At 32.3% G+C, this 23005-nt stretch overlaps 1 protein-coding gene across 3 annotated transcripts; it reads right to left on the reverse strand.

Moving 5' to 3' along the window:
• Positions 1–2: 2 nt before the first annotated feature.
• Positions 3–20498, reverse strand: LOC128388166 (uncharacterized). 3 transcript variants are annotated; one of them, XM_053347545.1, is made up of 8 exons: positions 2723–2831; positions 1895–2640; positions 1751–1810; positions 1559–1674; positions 1072–1489; positions 801–1009; positions 388–740; positions 3–287 (listed from the first exon to the last, which is right to left on the reverse strand). In XM_053347545.1, the coding sequence occupies exons 2-8, from the start codon at positions 2067–2069 to the stop codon at positions 260–262; spliced, it is 1359 nt and encodes a 452-aa protein (XP_053203520.1). In that variant the 5' UTR covers positions 2070–2640; positions 2723–2831; the 3' UTR covers positions 3–259. The 3 variants fall into 3 exon arrangements, with proteins under 3 accessions (XP_053203520.1, XP_053203527.1, XP_053203521.1); XM_053347552.1 differs by lacking the exons at positions 1895–2640; positions 2723–2831 and adding an exon at positions 20270–20498; XM_053347546.1 differs by having other exon boundaries at positions 193–740.
• Positions 20499–23005: the final 2507 nt, after the last annotated feature.

A 23005-nucleotide genomic window follows, 5' to 3' on the forward strand; every position in this document is an offset into this window, starting at 1 on the left:
TTCTAAGTGTGCAATTTCCATGTGCATTATCGCGAAGCAAGTAAAAGGATATTCAACGACCTGTTGATTTAAAGTATTTATCAATTGTATCAATACATTTAGTATTTGCATCCCCCACGTTTTAAATATCCAAGATAAAAAAGAGTTAAATTCGGCAGAATTTTGATCAAATCTTCATTAGTTATCGAAAACCTTTCCATGAACTGAATGCAAACGTTTGTACAATTAAGGAACTTGATCATAATACTTTTAATTAGATTCAAGGGTCTGAAAGGTAAGCTTTGATGCTGGATGAGTAACAAAATTTGAATTTAAGGTTATACTGAGTAAAAAAGTTGAAGTGATTACAAATTCGAGCTTAATTAATACGAATTTCAATAAACGTACTTTTGTAAGAATTCATTATCGATCTTTAAAGGCCTCGCAACATCTTCGTTCAATGCAAAGTGAGTATATGAGCGAGTCCGTCTTGGATCACTTGTTCGGCAATCGCCATACAAGATAAAATTTATTCTTCGACCGACTGATTTACAGAACTTATCGAGTGTCTCAATAGTATTTGCATCTCCACAATTCTTCCTATTCAAGACAATAAGAGTTAAATTCGGCAAGATTTTGATTATCTCGATAAGATCTTCTTTAGTTATCGTCCGTAGGAAATCGCTGTACAGGTTTGTACAATTAGGGAACTTGACCAAAATACTTTTAATTGGATTCAGTAATCCGACGGGTGAGTCTTGCTGAATGATAAATGTAATTAAAATTAGAATAACAAAAATAAACAAAGATGAAAAACTTACTTCGTATATGTCCAAAACTACATCTTGAACATTCAGATGCGTATACGAATCAGAAAAACCTTTATCCTTGACTTCAAGAATATCCAAACGGATAGTTCGTAAATCAGGAAACAAAGGCAAGAACTGGAAGACTGACGAACTCGATCTTATGTCTTCGAATCGAATCTCTTTCAGTTTCATTTTTGGTAAAGGCCAAAGACGAGGTTCAACTGATGGCGAAAAAAACGATTAGTATAAATGATCAATAACTCTTTTGATATTAAATATTTACTTAGTGGTTTTCCCAGATTCAGAACTTCAAGATTTGGCATTTGCTTTAGGTAGCGACATAATAAATTTATTTCTTCAAATCTGGAATCATAATCCACATCTTCATCTTCATCTTCATCTTCCTCATCATCGATGTACCATATGAAATAACAGTCAAAGTGTTTCAAATTTTGTCCGAATTTATATTTAAAGAAATAACTTTCAAGAAAATCTTCATCCAATATATTCATATACTCGAGACTGCCACAGTGTTTAACAATCTCATCGACATGGACTTGACCAGAGTGTTGGACTATATTGCTTGAACAACATTGAGTGTCACACTTAAATCCAACCAGCGGGTTCGCTGTTGTTGACAAAATATTGACCATCATTTTACCAGTACATTTGTCACCATGAACAGGACTCAGGGATAAAAACTGGAAAAGTTTAAATTGGAAATAAATTGATGAGTAATTTTGTCTCTTATCCTCAAGAAATGATCTCACCTTGAGGTTCGGTAAAAACTGAGAGACATTAACTCTCTCCATTAATCCAACATCATCCGTGTAGATGTGATTGTCAGATGAAAAACGGACACGGGATAAATAGGATTCATTAGCAACTTAATTAGAAGAATGATGCAAAAGAAAAACAGAATTAATCTAACCTTTCCAATGATCGAAATGAAAATGACTCACCATGTAAATGTCGAATTTTTTTCAATCTCTGTTTCACCAAAATGTTCCATTGCTTACAAACTGACCAATCAAGTAAAACGATGAAGATGAAAACAAGATTTTAATCCCATTTCTAAATAGAAAAAAGCAGCAAAATTGTCTTACCTGTTGACAGATTCAAAAGCAGTTTTAAATTCGAAAAACAATCAAATATATACGATAAACAATCGTAAGGTAAATCACCCAATTCCATTGTTACAAATTTAATTATTTCTAGAAAATAAATGAAAATTCTAAAGAAAGAATAAATTTTCATAAACTGGAATAAATTGACTCTCATTAATCAATTGTTGATTTAAAAAGAAAAAATCCAGATCACTAGATGGCGAAAGTTTCTCATTTCCCGGTGACAATTTAATTTTTTTGTTGTGTAAAATTGGTTAATTTGAATGATAACTTTTAAAAAACTTCTAAATTTATTTGAATTTAGTATGAATATAAGTGATTCAGGAATACCTGGAAATAGAAAGGTTGATAAAATAATTGCTGATGAAAATACGAAAAGGGAAAATGAGCCTTACCAAAGGCTTGAAAAAAAGATATTGATGGCTAATGAAGTCGTAATAGACCACGTGGAAAGAAAAAATTAATGATTTATTTTTAATTAGATGAATGAAAAGATCAAATTGTTAATAAGTTTATAATAATAAGAATTATTATAAGCGGTAGTGTGAACCGCAAACGGTTAATTTGAATTAACCGGGTTCAATATGAGACACTGTTGAACAGAATCTGTTGAATAAAGTTACTGTTTTTACATTTTAATCACCACCAATTAAGTTTCTGTTCAATTGTAATTGATTTAACTTTTTTTCATTTCTTTGGTTAATCTCATCCAGTTAAACAAAAGTCTGCGGAACATGGATAAAGAAACTGCGGTCAGATTATCTTTTTGTAAATCTCAATGAAATTACTTTATTATTATCAACTTACCATGTAAATGTCGAATTTCGTTCGTCTTCGTTTCACCAAAATGTTCCATTGTTTACAAACTGATCAATTTAAAATATGGATTTTAGCTCATTTTATGAAGCATTCGTATGAAGTTCATATTACGGAGCAATCGAAAAGATTCCATCAAATAACGAAACATTTAAGTTCAGTTTTTTAGCTAAAATAATTAGTTCATATTATTTTGATTCTCTTGAACAAAAGGATATTTTCATTAATAACTTTTATCAAAAACTAAAAAAAAATTTTGCTCATTGAACTAATGATTTGAGCCATTTACTGATACAATTACATAATCATTTGAAAACTTAGGAACTAAAAAATCAAATTGTGTTGACAAACTAAAAGTGTGAAATGCTAATCTCAAGATCGAGAACAATATTACTTTTTATTATCCAAATTTTCACTTTTCGTTTTATGTAATAAGAAACTCAGATCGGTCGGTTGAACAGAAATTCAACTTTTTTTCATTCATAACGCAAAAACTCCGAGCGAATGAATTTGCTGTCGGCCTCGAGATGATTCGTACCATCTTCGTTTAAAGTATATGTTCCAGTTCTAAGTGTGCGATTCCATTTTCGATCATCGCGAAACAAGTAAAAGGATATTCGACGACCTGTTGATTTACAGTATCTATCAATTGTATCAATAGTATTCGCATCTCCACAATTCTTTATATCCAAGACAAAAAGAGTTAAATATTAATAATATTATTGGGTAAAACTTTGATTATCTCGATCAAATCTTCATTAGTTATCGACAGCCTTTCCATGAGACGAATGAAAAGGTTTTTACAATTAAGGAACTTGACCATAATACTTTTAATCAGCTTCAATGATCCAATAAGTGAGTTTTGATACTGGATAATAAATAGAATTCAGATTTTAATTCGAGGTAATTCGGAAAGTAAATTTGTACCTTATGTGTTAAGATACAACAGAAAACTTACTAGTCCAATATGCAGAGCGCAGTCTTGAATATGTGGATTAGCATTGGAAACTTCGAAATTTTCATCTACCAGTGATATAACGTCCAAAGAAACACTTCGCAAGCTGGGAAAACGAGATAAGAACTGGAAGGCCAATTTTTTTGTCCATGTGTTGTCAAAATTGATCTGCTTTAACTCAATGTTTTTTGGTAGAAGCCAAAGACGAGGTTCAACGACGTAAAGCGAAGAACAAGAGTTTCAAGATTACGAATGATCATCTCAGCACGCACTGTACAATAACTTGTTCTAAAATTATGAATTTTTTTCGATAAAAGCATTACAAAACGAATCTTATTGATGAGTAAGACGTTCTCACCCTTTTTTAAATAATGAAATTCGAAATTGAAGAAATCAGTTGCAATCAATTTGTGATTCTTAAAGATTGTTTAGAACATTCAAATTAATTTCTTTTAGATTTGTCGTCGTATTTTTGTAAAATTTGATCTGATTATAGTTTAATATTGATAGAATGGATCTGGAAAAATCATTAACAAAAAAATTAACTCTAAAATACCGATTAAAAGTGGCAAAAGCGTAAAATTCGTTAGAATTTGAATTAGCGACCAAAAACGGAAACGGAAAAGGTGGCAGCTATAATATCGATTTTTACCCATTTCGAAAAGTACTCTATCGATTACGGTGGTCGGTGACTCGATATCGAATGAACAGTTCGTGACTTTCCCTTGTAAGTAAGAAAAAAGTCATTAGTATACCGAATGATTTCAGATAGTAACAAATAAATTAATGTAATTACTTGGTAGTTCTATCAGATGCAGAACTTCAAGATTTGGCATTTGTTTCAAGTAGTAACACAGTTGATAGATTTCTTTGGACATGAAATCATAATCTTTATCTTCCTCATCTTCGTTGTATCCTTCAATTGAACCTTCAAAGTATTTCAAATTCTGACCAAATTTGTATTTTAAGAAATAACTACGAAGAAAAGGTTGATAAAATGAAACCAGATACTCGAGGCTACCACAGTGCTTAACAATATCGTCGATATCGACATGACAGCAAAATGTCAAGAGAATTTGAAACGAGACATGGATCTTCACAAATGAGCCCAATTAATGGTTTCGAAGTTAGCCTTTAGCCTCCACTGGCTTGTTAATATTTCAGACTAAATTGTCGTCTTCACTGACGAACAATTTATACACACGAATATAGTTACAGAGGTGATGATTTAACCATCGGTCTTCACTGACCAATAGTGAATATAAAAACTCAAACAATTTATTAATTAAACTTTTAATCTATTTTAATCAAAAAATACAGGTAACTTAATTGTATTAATATTATAAACTGACTTTGGTTGACCTTTACTGGACTACAAAAGTCGTTAGTTGATCTTTACTGATCAAATTGTAATTAATTAATGATATTTAATTCAGTATTTATGAATTACTATTGCTTTTTATCTTCAGGTAAATCTCAATTGAGTGGTTTGTTTTTCACTTCTTCTTTTATCATAATCATCATCTTTACGTCAATGGTTGAGAGTCAATCACTAATTATATAATATTGCAACATTTCCGTCGTCTTAAATTTGAGCAGTCTCTGCCAAAGCAAAGGGTGAAGTCCATGTTTCGAGAAGTTTATTGGAGGTTATCGTTAGGTAATTTCATCGACACTCCTTTGTATCAACCAGTTGAAAAAATTATCTTCAAGTTCATGACTGTTTGAGTTGATTTTATCATTTGTGTGGTGATAGGGTTGATAATATTCGAGTGTAGGATAACAATTTAAGGAAGGTAAAGAGTAATAATGTGAAGATAAACATTTAATTGAGTTTGATTTCACGTAAAGATTAGGATAATTAGCGTGATCAGTTTTGTCTATCGATTTTGGTACCTCTTCAGCACTTGGTATTTCATTTTGAGAATCAACTAATTCTAAATCAGGACAATAGTTTTCTTGTTGTTCATTCTCTTCGTTAAATTTGCATTGATTTGATCAAAGGGTAAGCTTTAAGGAGTACTCCGGGGTGTGTCTTAATCAATTAAAAAACCACAACTCTTTAATTACGATTAATCGATGTGTTCAATTAACCATAATCAACATGCTTTTCTATTGTAATCAACAATGTCTTTTGCTGGTTTAAATCTTGATTTCCTTAATTTTTTCAATTTCGTGATTAATTTAACTAACGTAGAAGAAGATATTCCCGGTCTAGGCTTTGCGACTGAATTCGGCTTATTACCAAATGATCAACCTAAACCATGTCCAGCTCTAAACTGTCCAGGATTTGTTCATCCTCGTATCAAGAGAGAGATGAAATTTAAAGTGTTTTTTGAATGTAATACTTGTTTCAAAGGTTACAGTAAATCTAAAAATACTTGGTTCGAGAACGAAAAAATTACTTTATTACAAAACCTTCAGTTGGTGTTTTGCTGGTGCTCATCGAAATCGGTAACTGAAGCTTCTGAACTAATTGGTGTTTCTATTTCAACAGCTATTCAACATTACAAAAAAATTAGAAAATTATGCTTATCAGTACTTAAAGCTAATTCAATTAAGCTGGGAGGAGAAGGTGTTGAGGTGGAGATTGATGAGTCTCACATTTTCACAGCAAAAAATCACACCGGTCGGCCCTTAGCTGGTCAAGCAATTTGGATAGTTGGAGGTGTAGAAAGAAATTCAGAAAAGGCTTTCATGGTGATGTCAAAAAAGAGAGACAAAAAACAATAAATACTATTGTCAAGAATTGGGTATTACCTGGTTCTACTGTTTATACTGACAAGTGGAGAGGTTATAATGACCTAAAAAACTTGAGATATCAACACTACACCGTCAACCACTCAAAAAACTTCCTCGATCCGATTGATCCAACAATTAACACACAAAAGGTTGAGAGATTCTGGCGATCAGTTAAAGACGCAGTACCCACAGGAATCAATGGTGTTGATAAAGATGATCATTATTTTTCTTACTTATTTCAAAGATGTTTTTTAAAACAATTAAGTCCTGGTAAAAAATTTGTCGCAATGTTGAATTATATAAAAGACAATTACCCAGGAGTTAATTAAGTTGGTGAAATTAAACACATCGATTAATCGTAATTAAAGAGTTGTGGTTGTTTAAATGATTAAGACACACCCCGGAGCACTCCTTAAACCTTACCGATCAAAGTTTTCAATAAATTCAGTCTTTTTTATCTCATTCGAATGTTTAGCACTTGGTAAACTCGTGAGATTAATTGGATTTGAATATGGATTGTTTTAGATGCGCAATCAATTATAAGATTGACCTTAGTCATTAGATCGTGACCGATTGAGGCATCGAATTGATGTGGCAAATATTCAGTAACTTGGACAATTGTTGATATTGCAATTGCTGATTCGTCGTCACAAATTTTAATTCTAACTTTGACTTGTCCAAGTATTTTAACTGGGCTATTATTAACAGCTAATGGGAAGGGTTCAAAATACGGTTGCAAATTTAAACTCAGTCGATCAACTAGATTTTTACTGATTAGAGTTAAACTGGAACCTGTATCGAACATTGCTTGGACTTTGTTATTATTTAATTTGTTTATTTTGTATTTGTAAGTTGTTTGTAATTTCTTTGTGAATTAGATTTGTATTTGGAATTTGAAAAATTGAAGAGACTGCATCGTTTAATTTCTCATTGATTTTGTTAATTTTAAATTGTAATTGATTTGAATTCAAAGTATTTTCGTTTTTGTTTTCTTTTTTACCCTTGAATTGACGGTTTTATCTACTAATTTAGCAGCATTAATAAGTTCGGTTAATGTTTGAAGATTTTGTAAAGTTATTATGAATTTAGCTTGAGGTAAAAGTCTTTCAATGATGAAGATTATCACGAGCTTTTCTGGCATCTTTTTATTCATTCTCATACATAATTCTTGAATTTGATAGACAAATTTAGTCGTTAGCTGATTTGGCTCTTGTTTACTATAATGAAATTGATGAGAGCGATGAGCTTGATAATCAACTGGGCAAAGGTCTGAGATCATTCTATTTCTTAATTCATCATAAATTTTAGTCTTTTTTCGGAAAGAATGAGGACTACAGGTAACGTTGTACCATTTGCGAGCTGAACCGTGCAAATAAAAGGGAATAATCTTGAACATCTCAAAAGCACCAAGACCTAAAGCACTAGAAGCTAATTCAAAGTTTATTAACCAATCAATCAAATCTTCATTGCCATCTTTGAATGGCTCAAAGGTAATATGATTGTTTATGACATGGTTTGAATTTATAGTGTTAATTGATGGGCTAAATTCGATTGGATTAAATCCAAAGTGCTCAGAGTAATTCATAATTTATAAGGTTTGTTTTAACTAAGAGTTAAATTGAAATATATTGATGCATAATGATAATGATAAAAATGAATAAAGAAAAAAATGATAAACTGAGGTCTACACTGACCGTAAGTTTAAGGATTCTACTGAAAAAATCAATTGTGAGAATGAGCAAGATAAGAACACAATCGTACTAAAAATTTAGTCTTCACTGACCTTATTAGCGATTGTAAAGAGGAAAAGATACCAAAAAAGAAGACTTACTTTTTGTATAATCAAGAGATAAATGGACAATCTGTAAAATATGTTATTAGTTGTAGTGTGTCACAATTATTTGATTTAAATACAAATTTGATTAATTATTAATGTGTAATGGTTAATTTTATTACTAATTATTAATTTCTGATCATTGATTATTAGTCTTTTCCCGTTTATAGTTTTTGATTTGTTAATTGTTGATGTGTTAATTGTTGATTTGTTAATTGTTAATTGTTGATATTTATTTTTTCATAAGAGTAACAAATTAACCTTTAGCCAGTGAAGGCTAAAGGTTAATTAATCAATTAATTGTGCTCAAAATAAGAAAATTCAACCCCTTTTTAATTTTTCGTGTAATTATTACATTACATTTGGTGGCCATGTGTGAGGGTGAATTTTTGTTTTTTGAATTTTTGAACTAATTTCCATGCAAATTTATTTCTAAATTAATCCAAATCGAACTATAAAAAAGAGATCACTTTTTCAATATACTCGAGTTTTTACAAGGTTCTGAACGCTTATACGCAAAAAACCAGCATTCAAAAACTGAGCCGCAAACAGAAAAAACGAACCACAGCATATACGGATACGGTTGTGTCAGAAAAGCAACAGCAGGAAAGTGATGTTGAACCGGTTGCTAAAAAATCGAAACTTTCACAAGTTTGATGCACATTGTCTGATAAACAGACGATTGATGTGCATTGATTTGCAATGTGAATTGATTGTTTATTGTGTTTGGATTGCTCTATATAATTTACAATATTAAAAAAGAATAAGTGAAGTTGACTTTATTTTTTCCAATTGCAAATAGACAGAATTGAAGCGCTCGACCCTACGATTTTCAAAGTCATTGAGGTCATTTAACGAAGGTAACGTTCAAAGGTCATTTTAAGGTCGTCGTGTGAGAGAACACAAAAATCTACAGAAGTAGACCAGGACCAGGACAATATTTTTCACATATATCCGTACATGTTTGACGTGAAGCACAGGGAAATTTAGATTTTCGCAACGCACAAGTGTCTAAGTTGGACCGGTACTTCACAAAATTTACAATAAAATTTTGACGGGTCCTTGGGTCTGACTACATTTGGTCTACTAGACCAAATTCGATCACTATCCTATTCATTCAAGCCATACGGAGCTTTGACCATTTTTTCAAATCAACAGATTTTAATTCCGAATTTAAATGAATCGAAATTGAATGAAGTCTTTCCATCTTAACACACTCACACAATGCTATCTACCTTCAATCTTCATTCTTTGCGTTCTTAAAACTTTCGCAAATTTGTAAATACCATCCGAGAAACTTATCTCCTCCTGGTTGAAACACGCCCGGATGTAGATACAGGGGTCACTGCGGGCTGAGGAGGAGCGAATACTGACGATGGTGTGGGTGGTTTCGGATAGGTATTAGAAGTTATCGGACATTTTGTTGCTATTCTTTTGATTCCTCGAGGAGGCCGGTTTTCATAAAGGGGAGACACTGGACTCAGCGCATATCTCATCCCACTAGCCGAATTTGATCTTGTTATGATTGTGCGTCGAAATGTTTGTTTAGTTCTAGCCATTGGTCTAAAGTAGATCTTGATTATTGTCCGAGTCTAAATTTGCTCACCAAAAAAACAAAAAAACAAGCTTATGCTTTGGAACAACACAATAAAGATCAGAGGTTTAGAACTCAACTAAAACTAATCAAAAGCTGAAAAATAATTCAACAAAAGAATCTCAATTGAAGAAAAAGAGCTAACCTCAACACAAGCCGAGGTGACAAAAGAACCAAACTGATAGAAAGCCTAAACTGACTCAACTAAAGGATCTTAACAAAAGAAATGAAATCATCACAAACCGAGGTAATCCTCTTGTAGATTATCTAAACCATTGTATTCAGTTTATCATTACCACCTCATAGTATTGTTGACAATCATAACCTTTGTGTTCAATCGTATCAATCCTCTCAACGTTCAAGAACTTTGAATGGACTTTTCGCGAACATTCTAGAACTTACTTTCACACAAAAAGGGCGTAGCATTTTAAAAACATTTATTTATTCTTGCTGAATAGATTGACTTGCCTCAGGTTGTGTGTTAATCGAATGATAACCCACCACCTGTTCGTGTCTCGCCACACAAAAAAACAGTCTGGGTGAACAATTTGATTGTAACGCGTGTGCGGCGAGACCGCTAACGTGACCACTTTTTGCCAACTCTGAATTTTGGTAGTGTGACATATACAGACCATTGGTCTTTTTTTTTGAAATATTACGGTGAAAAGAGTAGAGCGAGTTCTGGCAAACAGCAGTCAATTATTAAAGGAGCCAGCTTGTTGTAAAGTCCATAAAGAGATCTACGCGAGTAGATACGGGATCAGGCCATTCAAACATCATGTTTCTTAATTTTTATCTGATAACAGAAAAGCAAATTTTTGCTATTAGCGATAGACAGTCTTGAAATTGTGTCTCACGGCAAGACACGTATCATTAACGCCCTTCTGAATTCATAATATTTGAACAATTGTCTTGATATTATCATAATAAAAAACAAAAAGCAAATAAAAAAAGTCGTAAAATTTCTTGAAAATCTTACCGTTTAAACTTTATTTACGAAAATCGTACGAATTGTATTGAATGTATTTCCGTCCGTTTAATAATTTAAATATACAGTTTTATTGTACAAAAAATAAAATATCAAGGTCATTCAGGTCATTTTGTTGGGATTCTTTTTCAAGGTCATTTGATGGTCACAACCTAATTAATCAGCAATCATGAGGCTCCTTACGATTTTAAAACTTTTTGACATTTTGTGTTGCTGAGATATAGCGTTTTTGAGGCGAAATCCTTTTCATTCGCCTCTTATTAGTTTTCTCGTAACAAAGAGCATGAGCGTAAAATCTTTGCGATTTAGGTGCATGGTGATTTTTTTAATCTGAATCGATTTTGACCATCAAATGGCCTTGAAAACGTATCCTAACAAAATGACTGGAATGACCTTGGTATTTTAATATGACAATTGAGTATGGTCTAAACTACCATAACTCGAGCCTGTGGTCTGAACACTCAAAAACAAAAAAGTTATTCAAGAAAAACTTTTTGGAAACTTGGTGAAATGCCCTGTACAAATCAATGCTTTAACAACAGGGTTAAGCCTTGACGAGATATGGAGGCAAGTGCGATAATCGGAAGACGATTATTAACCCAAGGTAAAGACGATTTAAATAAACTTGAATTAATCCCAGCTAAATTAAAAGCATCATTTATCGAACATGTTGATCTGCAAGATCTTTGGCCTTTACAACAACCAATAGGATTAGTATCATTAGATAAATTTTTATTCTTCAACCACCAAAAATTACGTAGGGACGATGATGAACATGTGACTATTCTCCTGAACGAGACGCTCGAGTCACCTTAAAGCTTATATTGAATTGCAGAAAATAAAAAACAAAAAGATTCCGATTCCTACAGCGGAGTTGGTACGAGAAATGGTGAAAATGGGGCAAAACATTCATCACAAACATCATACAGCTACATTTAAATAATCCAATTGGAATCATCACTCTAGACTGATACGTCTGTCAACTTTAATTGTATTAACTCTGTATTTTAATATCATTTATACCTAATTTTTCATACTTTGTATATAATGTCCGGTGATGGATAATATTATAATGACCCAAAAAATGAAAAGTTTATCAAGACAATTATCAAATGTTGATTTAGATGTTCACTTAATTAGTTAGTCCTAAGTCGTCTTTAGTTAAGAAATTGTTATGAGAAAAACAAACAAAGATCAAGGTGATAATGGGAGGAAAAGTCAAAGTACCACAACAAGTCCATTGGGATTGAGTTTCATTAACAAACTACTCAGTCTTTTTGGTTACATGGATGATAAAAGTTTCGACTTTATATCTATTCATTTTTATTATCGACGAAAACGCGGCTGAATAAACTTGTTATCGGTCGCAAAAGGATCGGTATCACATTTATTCAATGAATATCGAGTCTTTTCATCATCTGAAGAGTCGTCATCCCATTTTTCATCATCACGAAGCAAGTAAAAGAATGATTTGGGCTCATTTGAGCGAAGGTCAAAAGAGCGAAAGACAAAAACGCGAAACCAAAAGAGCGAGAGTCAAAATAGCGAATGCGCATGTCAATAAGAGTCTTTCTCTCACTAGATGGCATTAGTTTTGATGGTCAGTAAAACTTTGATTTCAAAGGGAAAATAAAGAAAAATTCAATTATTACAATTTTAAATTAATTATCATCGAATTCTGAACACCCGAATTTACTACGCATAGAAAAAATAAACGGGAAGCTACTGCGCATCATTCTGATAAACCTAAACAATATTTAACTTTATCGATAAATTCCAATGGCATGATACGATTTTCGGTGTAATCTTTTGTTAAGTTAACTATCTTTGCGTTCAATGAAATATATTTCCGGTTTTTGGGAGGACGGTTACCATGAGAGGCGATGAGAATCTGAATCTCGTAGTTATTTTGCTGCTTCATCAAAGTTTCGAAGAATTGGAAGAAATTAGCATGATTACGGCCAACAGCTTTGTTCAGAGCTGAATGCCATCCTTCAACATGATTATTAGTTCTTGGGTCATCATCATCATAATGGTTCCAAATTGAGATAGGGAAACGAGCATCACTTTTAAGATAATTTTCATCAAAATATCCAAAAAGTTTTGCATTGCATCATCATCAGGTGCCTGAATCTTTATCTGGTTATAAACTGAATTTATGTCATCTTTCATAAGAAGCGGTAAAGCGGAAATCCGCCGAACTGTTAATTTAACATTATCTTCATTGGCTTTATAACGATTGACCAATCCGAACTTTCCAACGTTTCTCCATAAACTTTGACACAGGTGAAAATGACAGCATTTGAGTTCACAAAAGGGAAAAATAAGGTTAATTGCTTTGACTGTAGCGATTTCGAAGTCCAGAGTGAATTTCATAGGTCTCCATAGTAACCCAATTGATTGACAAAGGTCTTGAATTAAACAGAAAAGTCGAGTATAAATTAGCATTGAAGCATAAGGGATCAGCGCATAAACAACAGGTATCATTATTTCATTTCTCATCACATTTAAAGTGTAAAGAGAATGAAATAATTTAGGAACACTTTTAAAAGTTCCATCCGAATAAACATGATCAGATTGGCACAAGTAACTAAGAAATGAATCAGTTGCAAAAATGATGATTTTATCATCATCACCATCAGAGATTCGAGAAAACTTTTCACTCGAACTCGATTGTAGATTTTCAGGTACATTGATATCACTTAAAGAACGAGGCAGAGATGGAAAAGGAGAATAACGCGCTCTTATAATTGTTCTTTTGATTTGATTAAAAGTTGAAAGTCCGGCGGCTTTTTCCTCATCAGGAAATTGAATCGTTGTTAGGACTTTCGTTGTTGCCTCATTATAAGTTGATTTTATGTTACAAAAGTCTCAGCAATGGCCTTAGCAAAATTTTTCTGTTCATTGTTCACTATTCTCAGAGTATCAGGTTCATGAGAATGTTCAGATTTCGAAACAATTTTATCACCAATTAGATTCACTTTACCATTACATTCAGCTCGAACACAACACCATTATTTTCCTAGTAATTGGATAAGTCGATTATGTTTTAGTGAATTAGCACGAATTCGCTATTTTGATATTCGCGTTTGTGACATTCGCTTTTTTGACATTCACCCTTTTGCCTTCGCTCTTTTGAGCCTTTACCAAAAGAATATTTTACGACCTGTTGATTGACAAAATTTATCAATTGTGTCAATAGTATTTGCATCTCCCCAACTCATTAATTCCAACCCAAATAGAGTTAAATGTGGTAACATCTCAATTATCTCGACCAAATCCTCATTCGTTATGGAAATTTCGTCAGTCACATGTACAAGTTTTTACAGTTAGGGAACTTGACCATAACGCTTTTAATCAGCTTTATTATCTTGATAAGGGGCAATTTGTACCAAAATAATGATTCTCCCTCATTTTCACAATATTTTAAGTAAACGTTAAAGTTAATCCTCTTGTTTTTGCTAGATTCAAATATGATGAATGTAAAGCTTTTGCGATTCATAGTTATTGTAGCTGAGTAGGTTGAGTGTCCAAGGCCCTCCGGGCCCTTGGTTATTTTATTAATTATGTTGGAAGTCCCAGGCCCTCCAGGCCGCTAATTGTTATAATTAATTAGGTTTACTGCGCACAGTACTAATGTAACAAAATTATTGATTTGTTCATGTCTATGTATTGTTTCTATTGTTACCATGATGATGACCATGAATATCATGGTCATCAATAGATTGTCACGAATGAGTATTGATTATTTAATTAATAGAATGTTCTAGAAGGTGATCATGATGCACTGATCATGATCACCTTCGTCATATATTGTATCCATTCGATATACATTGTATCTTTTTCATTGTATGATCAGTCCCACTTCCCTCTTCCCTTTAGTAACATTAAAGTTTATGTTTAAGATATATTTTTATATAATTGTGATAAGATAATAATAATTAGTTAACATAAGGTTGATTCTTAAGGTGAATTAAGAAACATTCGTTTCATTTGGCGACCCAGGCAGGATAGTGATTTCAAGTGATTTGACATTCATCATATGATATTGATTTGATTCAATTGAATTTGTTTTACGTATCAGAGATCGAGAGTTTCTGCTAATCATTTGGTTTGTTATATTGTTTTAAAAAAAATCGTTTTAAATTCAGAACTAATTATTCAACCTGATTAACGATTGGTAACTTGGTTCGTACATTGGACTGGTAAGTTTCTGTGTCTACTATTGTGATATAATGGAATACCCTAAGACAGCTTAAAGAGCAAGTCAGGGTGATGAAATATATCGCAATTTGAATATTAGAATAATTTTGTTATAACTGATAATATAAATATAATACCTTGAACAGCTTCAAAAGCAAGTTGAGGTAGAAAGTATTTATCAATATAATTTGTTATGAGATCATTTGATATCAAAGGTGTTATGAACAAAAAGGTTATTTTTGAAATAATATAAATTGTAGAATTTGAATGATAGAGAAAAAAAATGTCTATTCTTCAAAATAACCTTTCACTTGAGCAAAATCTGAATGTTTATCGACTGAGTGGTGACAATGGTCAAGATATCTTCGAATGGTTTGAGAATTTCGAGTTCGAAACGATGGCCGTTGGTTGGGATGATAATGTTCGACTTCAACGATTCCCAATGTTTATTACTGGTACGATTAAACTTTGGTACTTATCTTATGTCAAAAATAAAAATGTTGTCGAATATAGTACCATGAAAAATATGTTGCTCAGAGATATGGTTAATCCAAATTACGTACAATCATTGGAGAATAAATTGTACCAAGGAAGACAACAGGAAAACCAATCAGTTCTATCGTTTTTATTGGAACAAATCAAACTTTGTAAACGAATTAATGTTCAGATGGATGAGAGAAAAGTTATAAGGTTGATCGTCCGAGGAATCAAGCCTGAAATTTCTCAATATTTTGCCCAATTCGAAATTAATTCAGTTCATGATCTATTACAAAGAGCCCAGAGAGCTGAGGCTACTCTTAAACGAGCTCGTGATAATGTTTATCAAAGCTCAAGTAACTCCATCGATGGTCTGGTGATGGAGATCAATCAAATCGAAGCTAATATCAATAGATTAGCTTCTCGGCTTAATTAATTAGTTTTATTGATGACTAGGAATTTGGTTAAACGTAGGAGATGGTACCTTGTGGACTGGTTGTTGTGTCAACAGTCGCCTCCTCCTTATCCAACTCATTGCGCTATTGGTGGCAAGGGAGATGGTTTTTAAATTACGTGGCCGATAGATCCATGGGAATTTTACATACCTTGTTCTAGTTTTAATATAATTAATTATTTTATAATCAAGTTAATGGAGATCTTATTGCAATTTCTCATTCTAACTTGGATTAATGTTGATGAAAATTTTGAGAGAATTTGTTATTTGTATGAATCATTTGTAAATTAACATTCTTAATGTTAATGTTATCATATTATATGTTATTAATTGTTATTAATCTAATTGTATTAGCTGTTTTCTGCTTTTCAACAGTAATCAAAAGATGACTTCTGAGGTGTTGAAGGATAAAAATGATAACTTCGTCAAGGTGGTAGGGATTGCCATAGATCAAATATTGACGTTGAAGAAAACACTGAAACGACCTGCTCCTAAATCGGTCAAGGAAAAGATCGAGGGTAGGATAAAAGGTAATCAATTACTGATGAAATATGCATATTTTCGTTGTTCGGGAATTGAAGACGAAATCAACGGTAAATTTGATCAACAAGCGAAAATTTTGGAAAAAGCTCGTGAGTGTTTATTAGAATTTGCTGCTTTATTCAATGTAATTAAATTTGATGTACCTGAAGATGTTCTTCAGTTTATAATTTCTGAACATAATCACTTTATTGTAACTCAGACTATGTGAAAGTTAATATAGAGTATGAATAATATTGTATTGGTGTTTTTATCGCATTCTTTGTGCTTGTTTTATGCAAATATTGTGCTTATTGATTTATCGATTAATGTTACGAAAAAGAGAGCTTTCGTCTGGAGGACGGGGGTAATGTAACAAAATTATTGATTTGTTCATGTCTATGTATTGTTTCTATTGTTACCATGATGATGACCATGAATATCATGGTCATCAATAGATTGTCACGAATGAGTATTGATTATTTAATTAATAGAATGTTCTAGAAGGTGATCATGATGCACTGATCATGATCACCTTCGTCATATATTGTATCCATTCGATATACATTGTATCTTTTTCATTGTATGATCAGTCCCACTTCCCTCTTCCCTTTAGTAACATTAAAGTTTATGTTTAAGATATATTTTTATATAATTGTGATAAGATAATAATAATTAGTTAACATAAGGTTGATTCTTAAGGTGAATTAAGAAACATTCGTTTCACTAATTTACAAAGACAAAAGGATTAAACAATAGATTTACTATTTATTTAAAAGATTATTGAGAGGTCATTATGAAAACAAGGAGACACCAAATAAATGATTTGAAACATTTATTGATTCAAGTAACAAGTAAACAAACACTTGAAAATTAGAAACTGAATCGCATCGTCTTGATGATTCAAAGTTAATAGCAACAGCAGCAGAGAGATGAATTGATGACTGGATCGCGCTTTGAAAAGTATACAAAGCTAATATCAAGATTGAAAACGATATTAGTTTATTATTGAGACTCAAGATAATTTTTACTGTTCATTTAATAAGAAAAACCGAATGTTGATCAAATCCTCATTAGTTATCGACAACCATGAACTGAATGCACACGTTTTTACAGTTAGGGAACTTGACTAAAATACTTTGAATATGCTTGAAACATCCGTTTAGTTTACCCTTTGTGCTGAATAATAAATGCAATCAAAATCAAAATCAAAATCAAAATCAAATTAACCAAAATATTAACAAATAAAGCTGAAAAACTTACTTTGTGTATTTTTAAAACTACATCTTGGACATTCAGATGAGTATGCGAATCAGAAATCCTTCATCTTTATCCTTGACTTCAGTAATATCCAAATGTATACTTCGTAAATCAGGGAAAAAAGGCAAGAACTTGAAGACTGGTGATCTCAATGACATGTCTTCGAATCGAATCTTTTTCAGTTTCATTTTTGGTAAAGGCCAAAGACGAGGTTTAACTGAGGGCGAAAAAAACGATTAGTATAATAATTATTCAAATTACATAGGAAAGAAACCACATATTTGGGTGGTGATGGGGAATTGATTGTTGTCATTTTATTCATCTTCCTATTAAAAGTTTAATGAAATAACATCTACTAATTAACAAGTTGCTTTAAATTCAGTATCTCAAAATGATTATTTGTCAATGACTAACTTGATCTCTCTCTCTCTCTTCCCATAGACCAATGTGTTTCTATTATGTTTCAGTGTTGCCAATTTAAATTCCTATCAAAATATTACAACTAAATGGTTTCCAGAAATCAGGGAACATGCACCGAAAGTCCCGTTCGTTTTGGTTGGAACCAAAAGTGATCTCAGACCTGATGATAAATCCTCATCTCCTTGGTATCGATCAAAGTGCATCGACTTGACATCTCAATCAAATGGATCTGAGGAAACTTTTATTACCACGGACATGGGTCGTAAATTAGCTCGTAAACTGAATGCTTCCTGTTACGTTGAATGTTCAGCTAAAAGTCTTGTTGGAATAGAAAATGTAATTTATTTTATTCTTTATTCATATGTACAATTTGATCTCAATTGACATTTTTTATCATTCAATCTCCAGGTAATTATGGAAGCTATCAAAGCTGGAATTGGTGACGAAGACAAGAAACAACGATGCATAATTATCTAAATTTACATGACGATTTATAATTACCGATCAATCGAAAGGATTCCAGAAAATACAACGAAACTTTGAAGCTCAGTTTTTCAGCTGAAATCATTTGCTGATATTTTTTTGATTCTCTTGATGAACAAAAAGATATTTTCATAAATCACTTTTATCGTTTATTCAAATATCATATCAATCAACATCTATTATCTTCATGAATCAATTTTTCACTTTTATCGAAGATTAAAAAAGTTTTTAAGTTTTTGACTTAAATGGATTTATTATAGTATTTGCATCTCCCCAATTCTCTATGTCCAAGACTAATAGAGTTAAATTGGGCAACATTTTGATTATCTCGATCAAATCCTCATTAGTTATTGAGACATTTTGCATGAGATGGATGAAGAGGTTTTTACAATTAAGGAACTTGACCATAATACTTTTAATCAGCTTCAATGATCCAATAGGTGAGTTTTGATACTGGATGATAAATAGAATTCAGAATTAAATTCAAGGTAATTCGGAAGGATAATTCATAAGATAGCACAGAAAACTTGCTATTCCTCCAATATATTGAGCGCAATCTTGGACATGTGGATGAGCATTGGAAACTTCGAAATTTTCATCTACCAGTGATAGAACGTCAAAAGAAACACTTCGCAAGCTGGGAAAACGAGATAAGAACTGGAAGGCCAATTTTTTTGTCGATGTGTTGTCAAAATTGATCTGCTTTAACTTCATGTTTTTTTGTAGAAGCCAAAGACGAGGTTCAACTAAGTAAAGAAAAAGCCATTAGTATACCGAATGATTTCAAATGGTAACAAATAAATTAATGTAATTACTTGGTGGATCTCTCAGACGAAGAACTTCAAGATTTGGCATTTGTTTCAAGTAGTAACACAGTTGATAGATTTCTTTGGACATGAAATCATAATCTTTATCTTCCTCATTGTCGTTGTATCCTCTGATTGAACCTTCGAAGTATTTCACATTCTGACCAAATTTAAATTTTAAGAAATAACTACGAAGAAAAGGTTGATAAAATGAAACCAGATACTCGAGGCTACCACAGTGTTTAACAATATCATCGATGTCGACATGACAGCAAAAGTCTATCGTCATAGGAGCCACGGCAAGACATGGAGCTTCACAAATGAGTCCAGTCAATGATTTCGATGTTGATAAAACATTGACCAACATTTTACAGGTACACGTGGTTTCGAGCGAACCATCTTTCGTGAAAAACTGCGAGTTCGGTGGAAAAATTGATTAGAAAAGATTTTTTCTTCTTGATAAATGAACTCACCCTGAGATTTGGAAACATTTGCGAGACATTTACTCTCTCCATCAATTCGACATCGTTTGTATAAAGATGATTGGGAGATGCTGCAAGGTCAGATTCGATATCGCGCTCAACTTTGGTCAGAGATAAGGAGAATTAATAAAATGGCGAAGTTAATATAATCTTTTCGTAAATCAAAATGAAATTGCCTTACTATAGGTAACTTACCATGTAAATGTCGAATTTTTTTCAGTCTCTGTTTCGCCAAAATTTTCCATTCTTTACAAACTGATTAATGATAGAAATATGAATCAAGTTTATTTCTAAATAAAATAAGTAGCAAAATTTTCTTACCTGTTGACAGATCCAAAAGCGATTTAAGATCAGGAATACAATCAAATATACACGATAAACAATCGTAAGGTAAATCACCCAATTCCATTGTAAAAAATCTAATTATTTGTAAAAATATTGAACAGAAAGTGGAAATTACTAAATTCACAAGTTGAATGAAGATTAACAATATCTCAACTGTTAAGGTCAACTGGTTTAAATCAACTGGTGTTTTTTTTTCAAAAGCAGAGAAAACTAATGAAGCCCCGGAGCGCACTCACTGCGAACTTGCTGATAGTTTATCCTTTTCGATAAACTTATCAATTTCAGTTAAATATAATGACTCCTCCCTTTCAAAAAAACCGAACCTTAAGCCAAAAAAGTTTGAGTTAAAAAGAATAACAATTGAATTAAAAGTAAAAGTTTGAACTTTATCAATATGAAAAAATCCAAATCCTCATTCGTAATGGAAATTTTGTCAATGAGATGCATGCACAGGTTTTTACAATTAGGAAACTTGACCATAAGACTTTTAATCAGCTTCAACGATTCGACAGGCGAATTTTGATACTAATGATTGACAGAATTCGAAATTGAGATAAATTCATAAGATAGCACAGACAGGCCAATGTCTTTGTCGATATGTTGTCAAAATCGATCTGCTTCAGTTTCATGGTTTTTGATAAAGGTCAACGCGAGGTTCAACTTAGTAAAGAAAAAGTCATTAGTATACCAAAAGATTTTGGACGATCATAATTCATTATTATAATTACTCGGTAAATCTTTCAGACGAAGAACTTCAAGATTTAGCATTTGTTTCATAGTAGACATATTTCTTCAATCAAATATACACGATAAGCAATCGTAAGACAAATCAGCCAATTCCATTGTAACAAATTTTATTAGTTTTAGTCAATTAGTCTTAAAGAATCGATCACAAATAATTAAAACACGAAGAATTGATTGAAAATTCGAGCTCAATTACAGTGGACTACACTTATCGTAATTTTTGTTTGAAAGTCACCATGTAGTGTTTCTTAGTTATTTAGGCATGTTGAACCCTTACATTTGGTGTGATAATTAGAAATGAGTAAAGGGTTAACAATGTTAACTTAACATTGAGCTCTTAGTCTACATAGCACACTGATCTTGCGATAAGTGTGTAGTCTACTGTAATATGAATTTCAATAAACGCGCCACTTTTGTAAGAATTCATAATCGATCTTTAAAGGACTCGCAACATCTTCGTTCAATATGTATCGTGTATATGAGCGAGCGCCGAATATTTGGCCATCGTTACGCAAGATAAAATTTATTCTTCGACCTGCTGATGTACAGAATTTATCGAGTGTACCAATGATATTTGCATCTTCCCAATTCTCTACAGTCAAGACAAATAGATTTGGCAGAACTTTGATTATCTCGATAAGATCTTCATTAGTTATCGTGAAAACCCTTCGTAGGATATCAATGGAAAGGTTTTTACAATTAGAAAACTTGACCATAATACTTTTAATTAGATTTAATGATTCGACGGGTGAGCCTTGATACTGAATGATAAATAGAATTAATTGGTTCAATATACTAGTGAACAGACACTTTAAAGTTTAAAAACTAAAGTGCAGAATTTTCATTGTTCGTTTCATGTAATAAGAAAAACCGAATATTGAACAATTTAAAGATTGAAAAGAAATTCAATACTTTTCATTAACAACGAAAAAAGCTCCGGATGAATTTGTTGTCGGTCTTCAAATGATTCGTAACATCTTCGTTCAATGTATATCGTAAATGATCCTGTCCAGGCCGTGCGATTCCACCTTCGATCATCGCGAAGCAAGTAAAAGGATATTCGACGACCTATTGATTGACAAAACTTATCGATTGTCTCAATAGTAATATTTGCATCACCCCAATTCTTTATATTCAAGACTAATAGAGTTAAATTGGGCAACATTTTGATTATTTCGGTCAAATCCTCATCAGTTATTGCAGTATTTCTCAGAGATGAATGCACAGGTTTGTACAATTAGGAAACTTGACCATAAGACTTTTAATCAGCTTAAACGACCCGACAGGCAAGTTTTGATTCTGGATGATAAATATTAATAGAATTCGGAATTAAGATTAATTCATAAGATAGCACAGAAAACTTACTATTCCTTCAATGTAAAACGCACAGTCTTGGATATTCGGATAAGTATTGGAAACTTGAAAATTTCATCTTCATCTCTAACTGGTCGAATGCTGAAAGAAACACTTCGCAAGTTGGGAAAACGAGATAAGAACTGGAAGGCCAATGTTTTTATCGTAATGTTGTCAAAATCGATCTGCTTCAGTTTCATGTTTTCGGTAAAGGCCAAAGACGAGGCTCAACTAAGTAAGAAAAAGTCATTAATATAACAAATAATTTCAGATAATAAATTATAAATTATTGTAATTACTTGGTGGTTCTTTCAGATGCAGAACTTCAAGATTTGGCATTTGTTTCAAGTAATAACATAGCAAATATATTTGTTTGAACATGAAATCATAATCTTTATCTTCCTCATCGTCGTCGTATCCTTCAATTGAACCTTCAAGTATTTGACATTCTGACCAAATTTATATTTTAAGAAATAACTGCCAAGAAAAGGTCGATACAATGAAACCAGGTACTCTAGGCTACCACAGTGTTTAACAATATCATCGATGTCGACATGACAGCAAAAGTCTATCGTCATAGGAGCCACGGCAAGACATGGAGCTTCACAAATGAGT

This window comes from Panonychus citri, unplaced genomic scaffold, assembly GCF_014898815.1.
Source record: "Panonychus citri isolate SS breed McGregor unplaced genomic scaffold, ASM1489881v1 Contig00003, whole genome shotgun sequence".
Lineage (NCBI taxonomy): Eukaryota > Metazoa > Arthropoda > Arachnida > Trombidiformes > Tetranychidae > Panonychus > Panonychus citri.

Coding starts and splice junctions, on each gene's coding strand:
- LOC128388166 (XM_053347545.1), bottom strand. CDS start 2,069: ATGAGAGTCAATTTATTCCAGTTTATGAAAATTTATTCTTTCTTTAGA. Junction 1,811..1,894: donor GCTTTTGAATCTGTCAACAG/GTAAGACAATTT, acceptor TTGATTGGTCAG/TTTGTAAGCAATGGAACATT. Junction 1,010..1,071: donor GAATCTGGGAAAACCACTAA/GTAAATATTTAA, acceptor TTTCGCCATCAG/TTGAACCTCGTCTTTGGCCT.